The sequence below is a fragment of the Staurois parvus genome, unplaced genomic scaffold (assembly GCF_062004578.1).
Source record: "Staurois parvus isolate SC_StPar_1 unplaced genomic scaffold, SC_StPar_1.0 ptg000080l, whole genome shotgun sequence".
Taxonomy (NCBI): Eukaryota; Metazoa; Chordata; class Amphibia; order Anura; family Ranidae; genus Staurois; species Staurois parvus.
This window is the reverse complement of record NW_028317876.1, coordinates 6,658,340-6,684,328: the sequence shown is the minus strand read 5'-3', so window position 1 is coordinate 6,684,328 and position 25,989 is coordinate 6,658,340. Positions and strand designations below refer to the sequence as shown.

The window sequence follows — 25,989 nt, the reverse complement described above, 5'->3', positions numbered from 1 at the left end:
GTCTCAAGTCTTTTGCAGACTAACATGTTTTCCTCTAAGATTGCCCTGTATTTGGCTCCATCCATCTTCCCATTAACACTCTGACCAGCTTCCCTGTCCCTGCTAAAGAAAAGCAACCCCACAACATGATGCTGCCACCGCCATGTTTCACGGTGTGGGTGGTGTGTTCAGGGTGATGTGCAGTGTTAGTTTCCAGCACACATAGCATTTTGATTTTAGGCCAAAAAAGTTCCATTTTGATCTCATTTGACCAGAGCACCTTCTTCCACATGATTGCTGTGCCCCCCACTTGGCTTCTCGCAAACTGCATATGGGACTTCATATGGCTTTCTTTCAACAATAGCTTTCTTTTTGCCAGTCATCCATAAAGGCTGCTTCTCTGATTAATGCTCTCCTTGCCTGGCCTGTCAGTTTAGGTGCATGGCCATGTCTTGGTAGGATGGAACAGTGCTCCGTGAGATGTTCAAAGCTTGGGATTTTTTTTATAATCTAACCCTGCTTTAAACGTCTCCACAAGTTTATCCTGGACCTTTCTGATGTGTTCCTTCGCCTTTATTATGCTGTTTTTTCACTAATGTTCTCTAACAAACCTCTGAGGGCTTCACAGAACAGCTGTATTTATACAGAGATTAAATTACACACAGGGGGACCCCATTTACTAATTAGGTGACTTCTGAAGGCAATTGGTTCTACTAGATTTTAGTTAGGGGTACCAGAGTAAAGCGGGCTTAATACAAATACACTCGACACTTTTCAGATATTTATTTGTAAAAAAATTTGAAAACCATTTATCATTTTCCTTCCACTTCACAATTATGTGCCACTTTGTGTTGGTCTATCACATCAATCCCAATAAAAATACATTTACGTTTTTGGTTGTAACATGACAAAATGTGGACAAGGGGTATGAATACTTTTTCAAGGCACTGTACATCTGATGTATTAGCCTGAATGAACAAAGCATAGGTTCAGTTTAAAATTGGTGCAGTCACATTTTATGAACAGTTATTTAAACCATGGAACAGAATTATAGCTGCAGATGGTGTGAATAAAGCACTGGAAGATGTAGAAACAAAAATCAGTAAAAGGTACTTTCTGTAAAGAAAATAAAAAATAAATAAATAAAAAGGGGGAGATGTACTTAAACTGGGGCGCTCAGACTTTGGGGTAGCTGTGCATAGTAGCCAATCAGCTTCTAACTTCAGCTTGTTCAATTAAGGTTTGACAATAAAACCAGGAAGCTGATTGGTTTCTATGCAGAGCTGCACAAGATTTTGCACTCTCCATCTCCAGCCTGTGGCAAGAAATGAAGACCAACAATAACCTGTTTGTGTGGGTTCCAGACAGAAGTAAACTATTACCAGCATCATGGAAAGGATTTACCCTTCAGCACAGCTATTACTAGAAAATTAAAAAAAAAAAACCCAACAACAAATGAGAAAAAGGTAATCATATATATCGTGTATTACTGTTTCTTGATTACAATTTCTACCCATGAGGTGGAGGATATTTTTGGCATATTTACCAGGATAGACTTGAAGTGTTACTGAACCCAGGTCCCTACAATCACTATATCTGATCTCCCACAATACACAAAACATGGAAATGCTATTATATTAGTAAATAAAAACTGCTAAATACCTTTCTCAGCAGTTAGAGCTGTCTTGTGACTTCGTTCAGTGTCCAGCAGAACACTGGTTAAAGCTTGTAGGAGGAGTTTTCATTCTCCTCTCACTGCCCTATGAGATTGCACAACCCCTGACCCTCTGTCTGACAGTGCAGATTGGCCCTGTGCTGATCACATGCACTCTCCCAAGAAAAATAAAAAAACGCTCTAGTAGTATACACTAAACTGAGCATATACAGAGTGCCCCCGAGGCTGTGTTCTATCAGAAGATGAAATGGGGACTGTGGAAGAAGGGGAGGATCAGAGAAGACAGGATCAAACAGGCTTTTTACACAATGCAGAGGATTAACCCCTTAAGTTCCACAATGAGTATAACAAGCATGCTTTCCTGCATATACAGACTGATTTTACTGTAGGGGGTTTAGAAACACTAACTTATTTGCTGAAACAAGCTTGTTCTTTTCAGAGCCCAATAACTGAACATATACCGTATATCTGAAGGATTTAAAGGGGTATGTAATTCCCCCTCTGAAACTGTACAAAGCCCTACAGAATATATTTACATCCTAAAAATTTGGAGCTACTGATGTGTTTTTCTCTTTTAAAACAAACTTATAAATCTGCAAATCCAGAGTAGAGAAGAGTTTTCATTTTTCACATTTGTCATTACCATTTACATACTTTCAGATATTACTGCCATGCACCACATAAGAATCAGTAGAACATAATCTGTATTTACAAGCCCATTTCAGCTGTTGCATTTTTTTTAATTTTTTTTTTTTTTATGTTTTCTGAAAATTAAAGAGAAAAAGCATTTGAGTTCTGCAACACACAGATATAAATAGATTAAGCCCGAGTGCATATATGTGAGGGCCGGTTTTAACAGAGGAATTTCAGCCCCCTCCAATGTGACTTAGTGGGAATCGCACTTGAACCGAGCTCAAAATCGCACTGGATGCTGTTTAAATGCACTGTGGCCGGCCTGCACTTGTGTGAAACGGCACCATTGAAAAGGCCACAGGTTCATACGTCATGCAAATCGGATGCGGTTCAAAACACATCCAACTCCTATATATGTGAACTGGGGAGAAATCTTTTTTTTCCATCCAGTAGGCAATCAAAATGCAAGAAAACTGAAACCAGTCAAGTACCCTTATAATATGGAGGAGGATGCCATTGTGGATAACAACTGCTGGTGTGCTACTCTGCTGCCCTCTACTGTTCACCAAGTTAGATGTACTACAATCAAAAACAATTTTCTTGGGAGGAAAAAAAAACATTTCCATAAGAAGCCAGAGAATCTTATAAGTTTGTCTGTATGTATTTTTATCATTAGTTATTAACCCTATGTGGCCATAATATGTCCATCTGTAAAATGCTATTAGAATGTTGACCACCTCCAGTCGGGCCGTTGTATATAAACGGCCGGATGGTGGCACTGCAGGGGCGGGTTGCCCTGCCCCCTGCTTGTGCGCGCTCCCTGGGAGCGCATAGCACCGCGATCCGATGCCCGCTGTGTCCTCCGGACACAGTGGAACACCGATTGTCATACGGGACCTCTGTGTGAGGTCCCGATCATATGATCACTGATTGGCCAATCAGTGATCACATGCAGAGTAGTAAGCAAGATGTCACTTGCTTACTACATGTGAAATCTGTGAATGATCACAGATGTGACATGGTACAAGGCTATTCACAACAGCCTTGTACCATGTGACAAGCTGTGACCAATCACAGCTCACACAGTATTTCTCAATGGCCGCAAGCATGCAGCCAGAGAGAAGGATAAATGATTGCTTTTATGGGTGTAAAAGCAATCAGTGTTAAAAAAAAAAAAATCATCACCCCCCCACAAGTAGTACAGTCTCACCATGGTGACACTGTACAGCTAGGGTGACAGTATGTAAAAAAAACAAAAAAAAACCCACAAATAACATAAAAAAATAAAATAAAAATGTAAAACATTTTTTTTTTAAATTATAATTTTTGGTTATAAACAAATTTGGGTTATTTTTTTACTAAAAAGATAACTGAATAAATTTTGGCCAAGATTTATGATGAAATGTTATTTATTTGCAAAATTTTATAAGAAAAATGCTTTTTTTTCAAAATTTTTGGACTTTTCATTTATATAGCAAAAAAAATAAAAATCCCAGTGGTGAATAAATACTACCAAAATAAAGCTTTATCTGTCTCAAAAAAATGCATAAAAATTAATATGGGTACAGTCTTGCATGACCGCGCAATTGTCATTCAAAGTGTGATAGCACTGAAAGCTGAAAATTGGCCTGGACAGGAAGGGGGTAAAAGTGCCACAATAACCACCTTATTTAAGAAATAGTGGTCCTGTGATCTTGCACAGTACAGTACTCCTTGCTTTTGTTGTGCATATTTCTTGAGTTTAAAAGAAGACAAAGTATCGAGATTCATGAATATTTTCAATAGATTAACCAGGTCCAGATAGAACAGAGTATAAAGGAGAGTATGATTCACGAATTGGGCAGCATTCACACACTGCGCTTTACAGCCCTAACACAACAGATTCAAGTTCATTCTTTATACATCATACATAGAAGCAGGGGCGGACTGACCATTTGGAAACTTGGGCACTGCCCGAGGGCCCGGGGTCAGTAGGCGGCCCCATGAGATGTTCCTGGTACCTTTTTCATAGGCTTTTTTGAGTTTTGGCAAGGACACAGGGGCCCCATGATCCCCTATTGCCCGGGGGCCCCATGAGTTGTCAGTCCGCCACTGCATAGAAGTATCAAGGGTTGTTCTTGAGGTTATATACATTATAAGATAATAGAGAAGTAGCAGGACCTAACCCAAAGTAAACCTATTATGACTAGCACACATATCAATATGATGGCAGACATTTTCTGACTTTGGAAAAAGCGAGTTCCTTGGCTGCTGCCCCTTGGCTTCAATACTTTCTAAATCACTGAACTGGAACAAGTATGAGGACCATGAGTGTCAGAAAAGGTGAAAGTCCTTATTTGTATACTTCAAATTTGCATCAGGAGAATTGGAATAAAAGCTAGGCGCCTGGTATTTTCAGGAGAATTCACGGCCTATGAGGAAGTCTATGTGAGGAAACGCGGCGGTGGGGAAGTGACGTCAGAGGCAAACTGGAAGTATTGCCATAGCCATTTTAAAGAAGGCATTTCAATATCGGAATTTAGGTAATACTCTTCAATAAAGGAGTGTTTTTTTATTGTATTGCTGCAGTATGGATATTTATTTTTTAAAACACATGTTGTGTGCACAAAAGTTACAAGAAGTTAAAGTGTAGAATTTCACAGAGGCATGGGATATTATTAAGAAGGCATATTTGCAATACAGAGAGGACAAGGTGCATGACCTGAAGGGGTATGGTGAAGCACTATTGGTGGTGTGATATCTATGGTTACGGACCCATGGTGGAGTAATGGAGAAGACACTTCTATAGATGTTTCGCATGAAATTTATGGGTAGGAGTATATATTATTAATGGTGATTGGGGAAGAGCACAATATATGGAATACATTATATTCTGGGAGACTGAGCACATTTTATACATTAAGAACATACTACTCTACATTTGTCTTTTTTGTATCTGGTAATACAAGCAGAAGAGTAAACAGAAGAATAGAGGAGAATTTATTTGCAACGCTTGATTATCAGAAGAATTTGGTGAGAGCATAAGAAGGTTGAATGTCTTATATGGATTTTGAGGATTGATATTGCCCTGATTTCATACTGACATTTTAAGAAATAGATAACTAGAAGGTCCTAACCCAAAGTAAACCTATTATGACTAGCACACATATCAATATGTTGGCTGACATTTTCTGATTTTGGAAAAAGCTAGTTCCTTGGCTGCTGCCCCTTGGCTTCAATACTTTCTAAATCACTGACCTGGAACAAGTATGAGGATCATGAGTGTCAGAAAAGGTACAAAATCCTTATTTGTATACTTCAAATTTGAATCGGGAGGATTGGAATAACAGCTAGGCTCCTGGCATTTTCAGGAGAAGAGTTCACCAATAGCAGGCTTTAATGCTTCTCTTATGACAGGTTTATTTCTGGATGGGTAGACAAAATAGGAAGGCGATTCACAACGATATACATAATAAATGCATCGATTTTGTGCCCTTACCAGATTTTCCCTTTCAATGCGTTGCTGCTCCCGCTGTCTGTTCAGAGCGCTATGGTAGAGGCGGGATGGGGTGCTGTTGGGTTTTTTCGGGGTCAGACTCTTGCTTTTAGACTTTGAAGCTTGCCTGGATAGCTCTTTCAACAATCTCTGGTTCTCTCGGTCTATGTGCCTGACCTCGTCATTGCTGAAAGAATAGTTCTTCTTGTTTCTGGTTGTTGGTTGTTCCACTGAAAGGCCCTTCGGTTCCTTCTTATCCAGGTTCATAAATGCTGCATGAAAAAAATACATACACATTTATGTCACACAGCTTAATTCCCATCAGTGAACAGAATTAGAAAATGTTAGATTTATTTTCCAATTTTCCTCTTACCATAGGTAGATTTAGAGTGATTCTGTCAATAAAATGAACGACATAAATAAAAGCATCTGGTAGCAACACATACTTGCAGTAGGACTCATTCACCTCTGCTACGGCCAGCTGTCAGACACTCTGAATACGCAAAGCTCTAGAATTTTCTAGTAATGATGGAGCTTGCATGCCATCTTTACACCCATTCCAACTAGCCATAGAGGCAGAGAAGGGCTAATAGGAATGTGGGAGGGAATGGACAAGTTTCAACATTACCCAGAAATGTAGAAAATTAGCCCATTTAAAATGTCCAGCATTTGACTGTATCAGAGGTCAAGGAGAGAAGCATCAGGTAAGTGCACCTCTAGCTGCTTGTTCTTCACACCTGTTGAGAGCTCTTTTTTTTTTTTTAAAGTGTAAGAATCACTTTAGGGGACGATTAGACAAAAGGAAACATGTACTGAAAGAAATAAGCAGGCTGCCATTGATGCCTTTCTTCTGGTGATAGCTTTCCCTGTTTCCGGTCACTGATATAGAACAAGTATGCCTTAAAATCTCTAGATATGTATATTTGCCCCCAGTAGCTCAAAAAAATATTAAAATCATTGGAAAAGCCTGATATTCTAGATTTTTCCTTTAAAGCTTACATTTATTTATTTTTTTAAATCAGCACCAGGGACAGTACTTTAATACACTGAATGAAACGCGTCCCTTGTGATGCCTGCCATTTTTGCTGAGATTCTCATTCCTCTGCCCCCATATCCTCACAACTGATCATCTGGTGCTGTGGGGGTACTTATGAACCACTGCACTGGCCATGGGCAGGGCTGGTACAGTACAAAGTGTAAAATTATTATAAAATGCAGAGTACTGCAGCACTGACCCTCAAGTAAGATGGCCGCTGGACCTCCTCATGGTCTTGGCGGCGATGACGTCACACGCTGTCAGCTCCTCCTATAGGTCTCGCCGCCGAGACCACAAGGAGGTCCGGTGGCCATCTTACTTGAGGGTCAGTGCTGCAGTACTCTGCATTTCATAATAATTTTACACTTTGTACTGTACCTGCACCCTTTGTTTACTCATGATTTTAACCTATATACATCCAATAAATTTACTGAAGTACTACACTATTGGCACCCCTTCTTTTTTGGCTCTTTATTGGAGGAGCTGTTAAACCCACAGAGCAATTTCCTATACCATCCAATATCCAGAGGAGGGAGCCCTGTATCTAGGCTGAATACCCACATATCCTAAAGGAGACCTCTGGACCCAGCAGATTATCACTACACCCAAGCCTGATGACCTTTTTCTTCTGAAGGAAGCCCACCATCTGCATGCTGTTCATACCCCATCTGGTGGAGATATATATATATATATATATATATATTTATTTATTTATATAGATATATATAGATATATACGCATTTCCTATGTGCAGTCGGTGAGTGCGCATTTTTGCCATTTATTTTCTGTCACTGGCTTTCGAGCTATCTGCTGTTGTGGAAGTTATCATTGGTGCCATATATTACATTCAGTCAAGTGGACGATTATAAATTGAACTAAATTTTATCATATTTCATTTATCTAGATTTTATTATCTTTCTAGCACTGCACTTTATTTACTCATTTGCATTTTAAGGTTCATGTGATTTCCTTTAGTGTTCTAGCTGCTACCTGTCTATAGAGCGCTTGCTTAATTACCATACATTTGTATGGACACACAAAGCCCAGCTCTGAAGCTCGCCTGCACGCATGCCCCCTTAGCACATGGCGTAATGAGAGGATAAGAGGAAGAAGCAAGGGACTCCAGAAGAGGGGGGGGGGGGCTTACTAGAGTGAGGTACTGTTGAAGCATTTTTCACGTTTTTACTGCTATATGTATTAGTGCATTAGTGAGTGAGTATCACCAGGGAACACTATACAGCAGTGGCCAACCACTGTTGGAGGAAATAGCAAGTTTAATGCCATTGTTTCCTGGTATTAGGTTTTAGACTGGGACCTCTGTCAATATGTACTGTACCTGCATCCTCAGGCAAGTATTCCAGTGATGTTTTTAGTAAGAGAAAAAAAAAAAAAAAACACAAGGCATCTGCCCAACCTTGAAAAGGAACATCTAAGCTTTGGTATATTTTGTACTACTGGCACCATAGAATGCACAGTATTCTGATGGCTCAGTGCAGCACAGGGAAGAATAGGGCCTACTGCCTGGAAATTTTACAGTTCCAAAAATCTTCCAGGACAGTACAATACTGAGTGCCTCCAATTCAATCATTATCCCTGTTCTACATGTTGACTAAAAGCCCAATAATTACAAGTAATGCTTTTAACTGGGTGCATCACTGGCAATTATGGGGCTGTAACTTCCATTATTTAGCATTGCGCAATCTAGATGAAATAAAATCCAAACTAGCAGACCATACCATCATAGCTTATCATTTTCAGTCTTTCACAGAGCCGAGCAAAATTCAATCATAACAAGACATTCGAATAAATAAAAAAAGACAACCAGTAGCTATAGAGCCAATATATTGTCATCGCATGGATGGTCTGCCAGCTGATAGCTGAAAAAAATGCTGCCTACATAGATCTCTTCCTATGGGCATCAGAATGTGGTGAGTGTGTCTATGACAACAAGCAAATGGTTCCACTAGAATAATTACATATATGACTCACTTGTTTAATGCTGAGAAGAAAAAAAAAAAAGAAGAAACAGAATGTGCAAGCTTCAGAAACAAACATCAAAAAGACTACAATGCACAGAAAGGGAATGCTCTGTAAAAAAAAAAACAAAAAGCAGGGGAAAATCTAATGAATATATGAACATTTGTAATATAATACTGGTCCTAAAACACATCTGATTGCAAAATTTACCAAAGTCATTGGGATTACATGAAAACCATGAAGTCCTGAGGACCTTGATAATTCTGCTATGTCCAAACAGTTCTGGAGGTTTTTGCTAAATTAATGCTAGGAAATGAACAGCCCTCCAATGGCTGTCTACTGAACCTCTGCATATAGGGATGTGGAAGAAATTAATAAATCACACCTTGCCTCTGTACAAGCCAACATATGAGGCTAGGGGTTGCCCAGGAAAATTCATAATTTTGGGGACCGTGGCTAGACACCCAGGACAAGGCGGATTCTCTTCTTTTCTTGATAGTGGATCCAACACCGTAGCCCCATTATTTGTTTTTTTTTATGGATGTGCTGGCTGTATTTGATATTCTACCAACTTACGGTGTAATCATCATAAGTGGGACAAGATTTTGTTTTTGTTTGTTTTTTTTTTTTAGGCACAAACCCTTCAGTTTATTATGATTACAATAAGAGTGAGCACAACAACCCTTTTTCTTTTCTATAGGTTGAAACATTGTGTGACTTACAGCTCAGTTTGAGCTAACTGACAATATGTTATCTTTCAAAAAATTTGGATACATTCACCATACATGTAAATGCTTCTTCTCTACATTCCTTCAATGTAACCTATTTTATACTGATTATTTGCAGACGAGACACTTGGGATGTCTTTTCCTGTATTCAGAATGTTTCTTTGTGAATGTACATTTGTCTGCAAATACTCAAACATTTGTTAAAAACAAAAAAACACACATGCAATTCTACAGCACAAATCTTTCTAACGGTGCTAAGACTAAACTTTTTATGGTATATAAGGCAGGATCTATAGGCAAATTTTTTTGGATAGAGTGATGAGAGATTGCAACTTCTAAGTTTTAAATCTCTCTGTGCCCCCACCTATGGAGTTTCACTGGGAAGTGAGGGGAAATTCTACATTCTAAGTTGTCACCAGAAGAGGAATAGAGGGGAAGCCTTCAAAATGGGACATTTTAACTTCCTTTGGAAAGATGTCCTCCTACTTCCTGTCAGGTCTACACATGGCAGAAAAACACCTGACAAGTATATTTTCAAATGGCAAAAAAAAAAAAAAAAAAAAAAAAGCAACAAACCCCCCACTTTTTTCTTTTGGCCCTCATGCACACTGGGCGTTTTTAAAGCTACTTCTAGGGGCGTCAGGCATTTCTTTTTTTTCTACTGCCTCTAAACTCCGCTGCATGCTATCCTATGTGTAGGCAGGAGAAAAAAAAAAACCCACACTGCCAGTGAGTCCTGGAGCAGCAGCGTTTTGGCAGAAAAAAACCCCCACAAAAAACGACTGACGTGCATAAATGTTGGGTGCGTTTAGCACTTCAGCGTTTATTTCAATGGCCAGAAAAAAATTATTCTGGCCAATTAAATCAATTAACTCCCAAACACTTGACGGGTGTAAACGCAGTACATACTTTTACAAGCGTCAGGTGTTATTTCTGTCAAAATGCTGCTACCAGGAGGAAACTTCTAGGGGAGTAAAAGAAAAAAAAGTCAGTGTGCATGAGGCCTTAGGACTGATTCACACTATAAGCAATGACACGAGTATTTTTACAAAAAAACACAGGTCACCTCTAGAGCACATAGCATACAACTGTTTTATGCGCCTCATTCACACCACAACGCTACAGTGATATGCAGGGCAGAACAATGCAGACATGCTGCATTTTTCTGCATGCAATTCACTTAATATTACCGCTTGTCAACAGATCTCCGTTGCTGCGTATCAACATCTCCACATCAGGCTCCATCCACCAGACAATTCAAATCCCCACTGCACCTGTTGGGGAACTCTGAGACTAGTTCCTCATCAGGTCCGCCTTGCCTGTGACTGATGACACAGTCATGGGTGGATCTGAAAGCAGTCCACTGCCATGTGCTGTCAATCAAAAGTAAGGTGGACTCAATGGGGAACTAGTTTCCCAGTTCTCTATTAAGCTCCAAGTTTTGGGAATTCATGTAGTCTCATAAGCTGCCTAGGTAAAAAGAACAGCTCTTCACTCTTTCCAAGACTAGAGGGTGTATTGGCCACCCAGATGTTGCCAGATACTACCAGGTTGTTCACCTCACAAGAATGGTAGACCGGCACTATAATGAGAGTTCAAAGCAGTGGGTGGCTATGGAGGGCAAGGATGCCACCATCCCCCTCTAGGGCTTGCCTTGGATGATTTTCCAGCCTCCAGTCGAGATACACACTCACCCAGCACTCAAAAACGTGATCTGAGTAGCTCAATTGGTATTTCCCCCACTGACCTCTCCTTTCTGAACTTGCCCATGATGCCCAGTATAGGAAACCCAGACATTTCGCCAGGCTACCTCAGGTGCCTTTGTCTGTCTGGGAAATTGCAGCTGGTAGACTTTTGGTCACATGGACGGCTTCCCCTTGAGGCCAACCAATTTCTTTGTTCTGATCCGCTTCTAGAAAGATGGAGAACTATTCAGCTCAGACACTTACTAGCCAGCGGGAGGGGGGCTAAAAGAAGCCAGCTTTGAGCTGCTGCAGAGGGAGCCATACAGGGGATTGGTTCCAGTAATTGTCCCCCGGCCATGCCGATCACCCACGCTGTCCACATGCAATTCACGCAACTGCCTCGGCCCCCATGCCGGCCTGGGTCCTGTACAGGAGGACTGATGGTACCCCCTTATCATCAGCCCTGACCACTGAGAATGTGACCTAGGCATGACTTATATGCCCAAACAGATAGACAAAATCCTTCAACTGGCCCACAAATCTTCCTTGGCTAATAAGTAGAGATGCTATTGCATTCCATATATACTCCACAAAATGGACTGCAACATCCCAGACACCTGCTGGGCTTGTACCAAGAATGTAGGTACAATAGCTCATACAATATCTTCTGGTTCTGCCTCAAACTACACCCCTTCTGAAAGGACATGAAAGCCAAAATAAACTGACTTCCGCTGATTTAAGTGAGTCACAGCAGCCTGCCTGCTCCACCTGATGAAAAGACCCATCCAGAATACAAGGCTTCTCTTACTATCCACTAGGTGAAAGTGGCCAATGCTTGCATTTCGGTTCTGTGGAAGCAAACACAACCTCCGACTAGGTCATTGTGGTATTCCAAAGTTAGATGATCTTCATATGGAAGACTTGCCAGGATGCCCCTGGAGAGTGACTCTCTCTCCCCGTTCACTCCTCCCCACTACCAACCCCATTTTTTTCCCCCCACTTCCCCGCTATACCTGTTCCCCTCTACCTGGCCCATAACAGATTAATTTACCTACCGGGTCCTCACTGCTGCCTTGATAAACCTGGTAACTGGTCATATGGTCTTTTGGGACACTTCCCCCGGAAAGCCAGCTAAGGCAGCCAAGTATACATGAACCTCTAAATTGTGTATTACATTAAAATGTATAACGTCTAACATGATTCCATTTGTCAAATTCAAGCAGTTGGGTTTCTTGGCTCTATGTAATGCAATTCGTATGCTCATAAATATGTTGAGAATATGGAAATACAATGCATATACTGACTCTCCGCTCTAGACTTCAATGTAATGTTACAAGCCATTCTCTGGAAGAAGCTTTTCTATAAGAATTAAAAATAAAATGTCTCAGTTGAAATCATTCAATTTAAAGTGTTAATAAATCACAGCGGAGCAGGTCTGATACTGAAACACTGAGCAGTACTGCAACTCTTTGACACATGGATACACATATAATCTGCGTGAATTTTATAAACCTGGTTTCTACTTAGAATTTATAAATAACAAGGTGTGGGGTATGCAAATAACACATAGATATATCTAGAATTATGGGAGGGAAGTTATCTGAACACTGGGAATTGCTAGTGATAAAGGTGTACACACTGTACTAGGATACCTTCTCTTCTATATAAAAGAAAAGAAGGGAAGTTGTACCTGTGTGTAATGAGAGCTCTGATCTCCAGAAGCATTTATCATCACCCTGTGAAGGTTGGATATGGTCAGGAAACTGAGTGCAATATTCTAAAGCAGCACCATCACTAGCCTTTCTCAGGACATACATATATATTATACATATACAGTGCTCAGCATAAATAAGTACCCCAACAGATTTGTCAGAAAACCTTTATTTGTACATGAAATTGTCCAAAATATTTTGGTATGCTGATGCCTTAAGAGTTCCCTTCACTGGAACTAAGCATACCAAGACATTTTGGACAATTTCATGCTCCCAACTTTGTGGGAACAGTTTGGGGATGGCCCCTTCTTGTTCCAACATGACTGCGCACCAGTGCACAAAGCGAGATCCATACAGACATGGATGAGCAAGTTTGGGGTGGAGGAACTTGACTGGCCTGCACAGAGCCCTGATCTGAACCAGACAGAACACCTTTGGGATGAATTAGAGCGGAGACTGCGAGCCAGGCCTTCTTGTCCGACATCAGTGCCTGACCTCACAAATGCGCTTCTGGAAGATTGGTCAACATTCCCATAGACACACTCCTAAACCTTGTGGACAGCCTTCCAAGAAGAGGTGAAGCTATTATAGCTGCAAAGGGTGGACCAACTCAATATTGAACCCTATGGACTAAGACTGGGATGCCATTAAAGTTCATGTGCGTGTAAAGGCAGGTGTCCTAATAATTTTGGCAATATAGTGTGTGTGTATATATATATATACACACATACACACATACACACACACACACTACACACACACCGGTATATATATATATGCAGTACTATACTAGGGTCGTTGGTTCGAATCCCTGTGCCTGCGTGGGTTTCCTCCGGGTACTCTGGTTTCCTCCTACACTCCAAAGACATGCTGGTAGGTTAATTGGTTCCTGTCAAAATTGTCCCTAGTATGTGTATGTATGAATGTGAGTTAGGGACCTCAGATTGTACACCCCTTGAGGGTTAGGGACTGATGTGAATGTACAATACATATGTAAAGTGCTGCGTAAATTGACAGCGCTATATAAGTACCTGATAAATATATACATATTTACCATTATACAGGATTTATATAGCACCAACAGTTTGCGCAGCACTATATACATTAATTATATATCTCACAAATACTTTCAGACAAATGCTATTAACTCATAAATGTAGTTACAAATTATTCACAGTACAGCAGTGATCCATTTTAATTGAGCAAAATGCTAAATTAGGTAGATCATATATAGCCGAGTTGGAATAGGGAAAAAATGTGTTTCACTAAGAATACAAAGCGGCAGCAATAAAACTGCAGTAGAAATCAGGATACATTATGTCTGCTGCAGAGTGATGAATCTTATTTATATGCCAATACCTATTTTTTCCCTTGACAGCTCCATTGAAGCGCCAGGAAAAAATGTCTATAATGATGTGGTTGCATACCAGATAAAAATCAAACAGTGCCATGGCATGCAAAATATGTGCATAAGCTAATCAGCAACACAGCAACTAAGAAAACAAACTGACACCCAAAAAGCTGACCAATTTGGTTTACAGGGTAACCCAAACATGACAATGGGCTTTTGTTGATAGCAGACCGCCAAACAATGTAAAATTACTGCATATTAAAAAAAAAAATGTAATAAAAATAAAATACTCACCCAGGTCTATATGTAAAAAAAAAAAAAAAATTCTGTGCAGATGTCTTCAGCATTCACAACAAATCTTGTTTGTAATAGGATTTTTTTCTCCTATGTTAGTCAGCTTCATCTAGTGGTCATAACGTATTTATTTTATTGCGGTATTTCAGAAAAATATCCCATTATGGCCACTAGATGGAACCAATGATCATAGGAGATAATCAGTTCAGGGATCATACAAGTGGTAAAACATATACCTTAATGCAGGGAATGCATACAAAAAAAGTTTTAACTTATAAGCCAATTTAATGCCTGCCATATCCATACATATGTGACAGCACAGCGATGAGAATGAACACTGATCTGATGCATGTATGCGTGTAGCTGGAGCCCCTTATTGGGCTGGGAGTGCGCTCCTTTTACTGAGCCGTCACCCCCAGCAACATTTACTGAACTGTCACTGTTCACAATTAGAGTCATTGGGACAGTAAATTACAATGGCCACATGACTAGGAAGCAGATGTAAAACTTCCTGCGTTACAAACTTTTACATGAACAGCTCCTGTTGACTGGAAGGGATTAGAGGACTGTTTCTACAGAATATCCCTGTGCACAGTAACACTCCTGATGCTGAACAATGACAGCTAACCCAAACTGTCAAACTGACAAGTGAAAATTTTGTATGGGGAAGTCTTTCAATAAAGACACCAGTTCAGGGAACAACTGTTGAAGAAAAAAAATTCCTTTCACTTTTGAAGATTTTGTCTATCTGGTGGGTCTCTGGGATATGAAGTGAAGGGAAATGGAAAAGAAAGGAAAGCAACAAAGCAAAAACGAAAAAAAAAAAAACTGACAGCCCATTCAAGTTTACAGTATATTAACAAAAATGGTCCATTTTATCCCACTCTGTAACTGATGAGCACTGATGAGGCTGCACTGATGGGCACAAATGAGGAGGCACTGATAGCCAGCACTAATGGGAACTATTGGTCTCACTGATGGGGCTACACTGATCATCAGGAGCACTGATGATCAGTACCCTGATGATCAGTGTAGATGTCCCCCTGAGAAATGTCGCTTGCCAGCTCTCCTCTCCGATGCCGATAACCGGAATTTCCTGTTTACATGTGATTGGACACAGCTGGTCACATGTAAAAGGCGACTTTGCTTGGCCCCCTACTTGGACATGTGATCAGCTGGGGGTGTGGTTCTGGACAACCCCCCAAAAGTTTTGGCTATAGCACAGCTGGGAAGTGGTTAAAATGTTTTGCACAATTTACATGCATTTGTGCATAATGCATCTTTTATCTATTAACTGTTTGTCAGTAACTTTTAATCCAAAAGTGTTGGATTACATGCGTTTACATGGTATGCATGGCTACATGCGTTTATATGTAAGGCATTATTTATTGGGGTAAAGTAAAAGTAGAAAACATCTTGCCAAAATACTCACCTAGATCATGTAGGCTCAAATCTTTTAAAGGTTTTGTAGAATCTACATGCATTTGTGTATAATGTATGAGTGATCTATTTATCGGATTCAATTGTTTATCAGTAATCTTTGTTTTAAAAGTTTTGTAAAAAAAAATACATGTATTTAAAAATGGTATGCATGCATTTATGCATAATACATTATTTTTTGGTTAAACAGAATGCATCATTTTAAAACACCCACCTAGATCATGTAGGCTTGGATTTTCAAAAGTATTTAGTATTGTAGGTGCATTATTAGATGATACGAATCAGGTTTTAATTCGTTTTTTTTTAATATACCGTAGTTTTTTGTCATATATAGTACTGTACTTGTATTGTGTAATCCACTTCTAAGCAATAATAGTGACATCCACTAGGGTGCAGTGTGCAATAGGAGACAGGTTAGGGCAGTGATGGCGAACCTTTTTGAGCCCGAGTGCCCAAACTGCAACCCAAAACCAACTTATTTCTTTCAAAGTGCCAACACTGCAATGAAACCTGAATATTGAGCTTTTGGTTTAGAAAAAACAACTCGTACAGTAGTGCAAACTAATTAACAGTACAGGGATGACCAGAGACTGCGGACAGTACAGGGATGACCAGAGACTGCGGACACAGTACAGGGATGACCAGAGACTGCAGACAGTACAGGGATGACCAGAGACTGCAGACACAGTACAGGGATGACCAGAGACTGCAGACACAGTACAGGGATGACCAGAGACTGCAGACACAGTACAGGGATGACCAGAGACTGCAGACACAGTACAGGGATGACCAGAGACTGCAGACACAGTACAGGGATGACCAGAGACTGCAGACACAGTACAGGGATGACCAGAGACTGCAGACACAGTACAGGGATGACCAGAGACTGCAGACACAGTACAGGAGATGACCAGAGACTGCGGACAGTACAGGAGATGACCAGAGACTGCGGACAGTACAGGAGATGACCAGAGACTGCGGACAGTACAGGGATGACCAGAGCCTGCGGACACAGTACAGGGATGACCAGAGACTGCAGACACAGTACAGGGATGACCAGAGACTGCAGACACAGTACAGGGATGACCAGAGACTGCAGACACAGTACAGGGATGACCAGAGACTGCAGACACAGTACAGGGATGACCAGAGACTGCAGACACAGTACAGGGATGACCAGAGACTGCAGACACAGTACAGGGATGACCAGAGACTGCAGACACAGTACAGGGATGACCAGAGACTGCAGACACAGTACAGGGATGACCAGAGACTGCAGACACAGTACAGGGATGACCAGAGACTGCAGACACAGTACAGGGATGACCAGAGACTGCAGACACAGTACAGGGATGACCAGAGACTGCAGACACAGTACAGGGATGACCAGAGACTGCAGACACAGTACAGGGATGACCAGAGACTGCAGACACAGTACAGGGATGACCAGAGACTGCAGACACAGTACAGGGATGACCAGAGACTGCGGACCCAGTACAGGGATGACCAGAGACTGCGGACACAGTACAGGGATGACCAGAGACTGCAGACAGTACAGGGATGACCAGAGACTGCGGACAGTACAGGGATGACCAGAGACTGCGGACAGTACAGGGATGACCAGAGACTGCGGACAGTACAGGGGATGACCAGAGACTGCGGACAGTACAGGAGATGACCAGAGACTGCGGACAGTACAGGAGATGACCAGAGACTGCGGACAGTACAGGAGATGACCAGAGACTGCAGACAGTACAGGGATGACCAGAGACTGCGGACAGTACAGATGACTGCTGACCTTTGGGGAGGGAGGGGGAGCGGGTACCTGAATTTGACAGGTACCCGCTCTTACTTCCGCAGTTTTTTTTTTATCTTACCTGTTCCTTTATCCAGCCGCGCGCTGTCTTCCCGGCTTCTGTAGTGTGGGCGCTCGGACAGCCGGATGCCCAGTGCGCATGCGCGAGAAGCGCTGCGCTTTGTGATTGGTCCGGCGGCTTCTGGGATCTGTCATGTGTCCCAGGTACCGCCTTACCATTCACAAAGAACACTGCTTCTTGCGCATGCGCACTTGGGACCCGGCTGTCACGCACACTACAGAAGCCGGGAAGACAGCGCGCCGCTGGATAGAGGGACAGCTACGGTCCCACTGCAGAGCTGAGCGGCCGGCCCGGTATTCTAACACGGCGGCGGTGGAAATACCGGACCGGCCGCTCTATATTCGCTCCATAAGACGCACTGACATTTCCCCCCCTTTTTGGGGGAAAAAAAGTGCGTCTTATGGAGCGAAAAATACGGTATTCTCCTGGCGTGCCCACAGATAAGGCTCGGCGTGCCGGCTGTGGCACGCGTGCCACGGGTTCGCCATCACTGGGTTAGGGCATGTTTAAAGCGGAGTTCTACTCACCCTGTCAAAAAATAAAAGTCAGCAGCTACAAAAACTGTAGCTGCTGACTTTTAAAAAACAACAGCCACTCACCTGTCCCACGATCCTGCAGTGTGTCCCCTGCAGCCTGTTTCGCCGGCCGTCCTGTATTCCAGGAGGCTGGCATCTTCAGTGTGGGCACCCGGCTGTGATAGCTTGCGGCTTCACAGCCGGGTGCCCACTGCACATGCGCGAGTAGCGCTGCGCTTCATGAATGGTCCTGTAGTCGTCTAGGACCTGTCACATGTCCCAAAAGAGTACAGGGAGGGAGGACACCTTCCTCTTCCGATCGCCTAGGCAACTGGAAGTGGGAGCGGGTACCTGTAAAATTCGGGTACCCGCCCCCCAAAGGTGCCAATCCTTAATGGGGAGCGGAGGAGCAGTCCTTACAGTGGAACTTCCCCTTTTGGGTGGAGCTCTGCTTTAAGTATACTGAAAAATAATAATAAGTGGATGCCCTGGACAAGTTATTGCCTATCATTCATTTTTCCTTTAAAAAAAAAAAGAAAAAAAAAAAAAAGAAGTGTCTTATTTTATTGTAATATAGACTGTACCTGTGAATGTGTATCCATATTAAGTAATTATATGGCGGCAATAAGGGTACATCCAGTGATGCATACTGGATTGTTCACATATGGTCCCCAAAGAGTTAATTCGGCACAGTATAAATCCAGCTTCCAAAATGGTGAACACTAGCTTCCTGAAGACGTCCAATTACAGATGAAACAGTTGAAGCAATGTTCCCCAACCAATACATCACATCACATGCAAGCCAGTACCCAGCAACGGGGCGGCGGCAGCAGCCATCTCAACCACAAGTGCTGTATGTACTTGGTGCCGTCTTTAGGCACATATACATGTGAGTGCGTGGTTAATGTTAAATCAGCTGCTTTGCGCAATGAACCTTTTCCCTGATACGGTTTGAGTGGCAGTGTATTGCATGGGAAGGAATCGTAACCTGGCACATGTGAATGGTGAAGTTGGGAACAAGGTATAGTGGGTCCAACCAAAAAAAAGCACAGTAAGACCAATCTAGTAATAGATCATCCAGCCATTGTGGTGAGTGCAAATCCATGTGGGGTCAACCTGGAGCCCCTGGAAATGGTCACCGGTTTTTTCTGCTACTAATGGCACCAGAACCTGTTTACCTATCTTTTGGTTTTCAAGCAACTATCACTTAAAAAGGGATTTACTGATACGTCAAAACATTATTTGTATTTTCGGATGTTGTTCATTTATTTTATGGCAAAATGTTTAGTCATTTTGATTCACAATTTTTGGCAGCGCGGTCTATATACATTTTTATAGGACATGTTTTATTGCTGAGCAAGCTGGAATGAAAGCAATAATTCTACCACAAGACCCTCTCCATAACACTGAATTGATGACCTGTAGGGGCTTTTGACGCGTCGCCTATAGAAAATATAGGGTACTGAAGTTTGTCACCATTTCATAGGCACACTCAACATTTAAGGTTTGACATGTTGGGTATCTATTTACTCGGTGCAACCTCGTCTTTTATATTTTACCAAAACGTTGGGCAATTTACTGCATTGGTTTACCCTAAAAATCACTTTAGTGTTTTTTTTTACTGAATTGATGCCTTTGCGGCAATATCGCATGACGTAAAAATTTGGAACTACCACCATTTTATTCTCTAGGGTGTTTGCTTTCAGAAAATATATAATGTTTGGGGATTTTGTGTAATATTCAGGCCCAAAATGATATTTTTTTAAACTTTTGCAAAAAATGCAAAAATGGCTGTGGCAGTGAAAGGACTAAACACTTACCTCACTCCTGGATCTATCCAGCGCTGTGCACAGCTGCTACTGTCATTCTTCAGCCCAGTATAGAATTAATTTAGGAGGACACAGTCAGTTTTTATAGTCGCACCCAGCTGTGCAGATACTTATCTGTTTTATTATCTGCCAAATGAATGCTCAGAAATGTTAACGAGCTCTTCAGTCCTTAAAGTAAATTGAAATATTACATTTAGCTATGTATTTCATGCATCATAAAGTTACACAATTAGGAATAAAAATACCTCGTAATATTTATACCCATTTGCTTAGCAGCAAGAACAGTTGCTGCCTCCTTAGACTCTAAAACTCCTAGATTAACCAACGGAAGCAATAACATCTAGAAATGAAGGAGCTAGACCCAAACAATACCGGTAAAAGTGGCCACAAAGGCAGATGCATAACTGAGAACTGTACGGATGGCGAGACATCTGTCCGCCTGGAATACTGCTGGGACACACGAAGACAGCCTTCCTGATTCAGCAGATGGATAAATGCAGCACACATTGCAAAAGCATCACTCCTCTTTCCAGTGAAAAAGGGAATGATATGCCATTACTTACAAAGTGTTTTTTGACATGTTGGAAAGGCTTTTATGACAGAGATCGCCTCGTGATGCGTGTGGTGCTTCTTACCTATAAGATATGACTGCTGAGCCATCTATAGTGTATCTTAGCACTTGTCAGAATCACACAATGTGATAGAAAGTCATGGGGCAAAGAACAGGTTCACTTAAGGGACTGTGTTGAAAGGTTCTGTATTCCCTTAAACGTTTATTGAAATGGGAAATTCTCTAAAAGCAAGGCAAAGATAAGTAATCTGTAGGTCTAATGCTTCTGTCGAATTCTGAAAGATCTCAGAAGCATCTCAAACTGATGTCAATGACACAAGACCAAAACTAATCAGCAGAGGTCCCAAGGCTGATCCAATTGTGAATGAGGCACACAAGTTGGTTGGTTGGTGGGTGGGTGCAGTTGGCCAGAAGATGACAGAAGACAGAGGAACTCAGTTTTTTTGCATAGAGGAGAAGCAGGGGTATGCAAGTGACAACAGCTAGTATGAATGCCCATTTTCTCCTTTAAGGCTTCATGTACACGAGTCTACCCTGACTGCCAGCCGCGGGAAAACGCAAAACTGTGGCAACTGCGGAACCATGATTTTGCCGCATTTTTCCCATGGTTGGCGGTCAAAACGTTCCTACCCTGAATGCGAATCTTCCACGTTCAGGAGAGGGAGGTTTAACCTCACCTAAACGCAGCAGCTCCTAAATTCTGCTATAAGCCTATGTGTACATGGACACACAGGATTTTATGGAGTTCAGTTTAGGAGCTTTGGCAAAAAAATGCCAAACACTCCTAAACTCGACTTTAGGAGCTGCTCGTGTACATGGGGTCTAATACAAACACATTTGTGATTTCTACTGTTAAGCTGCCTATACACTGTGCAAATTTCAGCCACTTCCTGATGAACCAAACAAACTTTGGTTTGTAGATGGCATGTCGGCCTCCTGCCCGGGATCCTTTTACTGAATGACAAAGGAGCTGGGTGGAACATTGTTGGCCGAACAGTGACTGCAATCAATCAATCAATCAATCAGATGCACCCACAATTCAGGTGTTCTGATAGACATTACCGAATACAGGAGGAATTTGTTAGCCTACAGGCTGAATGAAAAAAATCTCAGGGTAATGCCAACTTTAGAGACTGCAGAACCACAGATAGATAGATACAAGCCTTTTTTCAGCAGGAATGTGGGGGAACGCAGTTCCGGCACCTCCAGCACTGAATGTATGTAATGGCAAGGGTGCTGGGGTTTGCTGGAGAGTCTATTGATGCTGACTGCTGAGGGATCTATTGTTGCTTGAGAAAATCTATTTTTGCAGAGGGGTCTATTGTTGCTAGGGAAGTCTGTGGTTGCTGGTGGGGGATCTCTTGTTGCTGGGGATGGGTATTATATTTCTGGGTGGTCAATTGTTACTGGGGTGGATCTATTGTAGCGGGATGGGGTAATTTGTTGGGGGGGTCCATTGTTGGTGGGAACTATTGTCACTGGCTGCAGGGGATATGTTTTACTGCTTTTCTTGCCATCATTACCAAATTCCATACAAATTACTTAGCACCATAAAATAATACACGGATCTGTGATCTATAAAAGGGGTTGAACCAAGGAACGGTGCTCGGAGGTGGGTAGGAGGCAGAGACCAGTGGTGACTCGGAAGGAAGGAGTTCCTGCACCTATTCTGAGAAAAAAAAAGTCCTGGATAGATACAGATTTGTTTTTACATATACATGTCAGTACACATGGATTTATTCCTTGAGATTTGCCATTACTTTGAGAAGGCTGAGGAACAGTTGCTGATGTTTTATGACTTACAGACCACCCATCAATCTTTTTATTTCATCATTTATTTAAGAACTTCTGTTGAGCAGCACACATTCCAGAAAATCAAACCTTTTAGACATAGGCTAAATATAAAGTGATTTTTCAGTATAAAATCTGATGATTGTTAGCAACAAAAGAAACCAGTGGAGTGGTGTTCATTTCAAAGTATCATTATACAGGATTTATATAGCGCCAACAGTTTGCGCAGTGCTTTAAAAAATGAAGGTAGACATTACAGTTACAATACAATTTGGTACAAGAGGAAACCGAGCGCCCTGCTTATTAACAAAAGATGCCCTCCACAAAAAGGTAGGTATAAACAAAAAAAAGATAGATAGGAACTGTAACAAAGGTTATTACAGTTCTCAGCAGAATGTCATTGCTACTGCATAAGAGGGATTTCACCTTTAACCTTCATTGTATTAGTTCTAGAAAGCAGATTACATGACTAAGCTGTTAACAGGCTGTTGGAAGTTCATTGATCCAATGCTGTCACTACTGGTTTGTAGACAATCACTGGTCAGCCTTAACATTATAACCACCCACCTAATATTGAACAAATCTCACATTTGCTGCTAAAACAGCCATGACCCACGAGGCATGAACACCAACTAGACCTCTGCAGTTATGCTGTGGTATTTGGCACTAAGCCATCAGTAGAAGATCCTTTAAATTGCGAGGTGGGGCCTCCATGGATTGGGTTTATTTGTCTAGTACATCCCACAGATGCTTAATTAGATTGAGATCTCGAGAACTTGAACCATTTTTGCAATGTGGCAGGGCACATTTTCCTGCTGAAAGAGGCCATTGCCAACAGTAACTGCCAACTGGTAGGTGGTACATTTAAAAGTAACATCCAGATAAATGGCAGATCCTGTAAGTTGCAGGGACTTCTCATGAAAAAAAAGTGTATATATATATATATATATATATATATATATATATAAGAGAGGGAGAGAGAGGGAGAGAGAGGGAGAGAGAGGGAGAGAGAGGGAGAGAGAGGGAGAGAGAGGGAGAGAGAGGGAGAGAGAGGGAGAGAGAGGGAGAGAGAGGGAGAGAGAGGGAGAGAGAGGGAGAGAGAGGGAGAGAGAGGGAGAGAGAGGGAGAGAGCGGGAGAGAGAGGGAGAGAGAGGGAGAGAGCGGGAGAGAGAGGGAGAGAGAGGGAGAGAGCGGGAGAGAGCGGGAGAGAGCGGGAGAGAGCGGGAGAGAGCGGGAGAGAGCGGGAGAGAGAGGGAGAGAGAGGGAGAGAGCGGGAGAGAGAGGGAGAGAGAGGGAGAGAGAGGGAGAGAGAGGGAGAGCGCGGGAGCGCGCGAGAACGGGAGCGCGCAAGACAGAGAGCGCAAGACAGAGAGCGCAAGACAGAGAGCGCAAGACAGAGAGCGCAAGACAGAGAGCGCAAGACAGAGAGCGCAAGACAGAGAGCGCAAGACAGAGAGACACGAAGGACCAGCGTTTTCTAAAAGCAGTTGGCTTCTGAAACAAACATGACATCAATGTCAAAATAGGTGCCCCATGCAATGCAACAGTTGCTGCCGAATTCCTAGAGCGGTTTACGAATTAAAGCTTATTGATCCCGTCACATAACACAACTGCTGAATAACTTTTTTGAGAAGGATAATGGGAATCTGAATTCTATCCACATACATCTTTTAGGGCCAGTTCATAGAATCATACAGGAAAACAGTGCGCATTCCTGTGTGATTGTTGTGTGTTCTCCTGCAATGCGATTTTCAGGTAATTAATTTGAACGGGCAAGATTGCACAAAATCTAATGCATGCAATTCTTTTGAAAAATGTGCAGTACCATGAAGTCTGGTGCCCACACACACAGTGCATTTACAATCTGCATTTGGGGTTCCATTAACAATTTTTTGGTAGCAGCAGCAGACTGCAAAGGCAGTACAGTCCATCTTGAACGTAGCATCAGAAAAGCGCACGTTACATGCCTTTCCCACACCGCTTTCTGGTGTGAACCAGCTTCTTTCTTTAGATACACCATGGAGAAAATGCATACACACCAAATTCCTTTGTGTATGCACTCTGTAAAAGTGTACAAGCAGGGCATAAGGAATCTCTCAGGGCTTTCCATGCTGGTGTGACATCACTCCAAATCCAAATCAAGTACTTCTGAAACAATAAGGCTGCACAATGTACTTTTCAAAAGTGTAGCAATTACTCTGCTTAAAATACACCATGGTCTAATGAGAAATACTATCCCAAGTTTACCTAATAGGAAAATTGCCTACTCCTATCTTACAAAGTATTTCTAAGTGGCTCTGAGTGCTCCTGTGTCCTGCCATAACCTTACAGAGGATGGTCAATTTATAGAGCAGCAATTCCACTGAAATATTTCTCACAATGTACGTATATGTGGCAAAACTGAAATGTGGGTGAGCAAATTAACATAGCTGCTTTGATTCTATTTTTCTCTTGTTTTCAAACTTGAGATGATAAAAATTGTACATCTACTATCTAACTTTTTAACTCTTACAGCTGTTATTTTACAGTTTTTAGATTGAGAGAAGGAGGGAAAACAGTGCACTTGGCATTTTAGGCGTAAGGTTTGCTTTAACTGAACAGGGATCATAAGACATCATTGTAGCAGAAGGAGTGAGTGATAAAGTGACACCCAGCAGTCCCTTATATAAGAATTCCCCTTAGGGCTCGTTCACACTTGACTAATTTCTAACTCTTGCCAAACTCCTCTATAGGGTTAGGCAGGCATCAGACAGGCGTTTGGGAAGAATTAACACTTCTCAAACGCTCCCCAAATGCCCTATGCACGTTTCTGAGGCGTTTTCGATAGGAATTTGCCAAACGTTAAAACCGCACCACAAACACATATAATGAAGTTTAATGGTATTAATGCTCCGCAAATGCCTCGCAAACACCTGCCAGGCATTTGAGGAGCGTCACCATAGACTTGAATGGGAGGCTTCAATGCTTCCTAACTCTACATGAGGCGTCAATTTTGCCGCGACACTAAGGTTTCTGTGTGCTGCCATGTGTAATATTTTCATAGGCGTTTCAGGAGCGTTAAAAATGCTTCCCAAACGCCTGCCTAACTCCTGCTAACAAAGCTAGTGTAAACTTAGCCTTTGACAGGCATTTGGGAAGCGTTTTTAACGCTCCTCAAATGCCCTATGCGCATTTTTGAGGCGTTTGCCAAGCATTAAAACCACAGCACAAATGCCTATAATGAAGTTTAATGGTATTAACGCCCCGCAAATGCCTGCCAGGCATTTGAGGAGCATCACCATAGATTTGAATGGGAGGCTTCAACTCCTCCTGACTCCACATGAGGTGTCAATTTTGCCGCAACGGTAAGGGTTCAGTGTGAACAACACTGTGTGCTGCCATGTGTAGAATTTTCATAGGCGTTTGAGGAGCATTAAAAACG

At 42.0% G+C, this 25,989-nt stretch overlaps 1 protein-coding gene across 2 annotated transcripts in view; it reads right to left on the bottom strand.

Annotated features, from left to right (window-relative positions):
* The window catches only part of CFAP97 (cilia and flagella associated protein 97), a 56,092-nt gene that overhangs the window by 13,033 nt on the left and 17,070 nt on the right, over nt 1-25,989 (bottom strand). For both annotated transcript variants that reach the window (XM_089669605.1, XM_089669606.1), the window contains one exon: nt 5,766-6,034. In XM_089669605.1, coding sequence (XP_089525731.1) covers nt 5,766-6,034 — 269 coding nt within the window. The remainder of the gene's footprint in view (nt 1-5,765; nt 6,035-25,989) is intronic.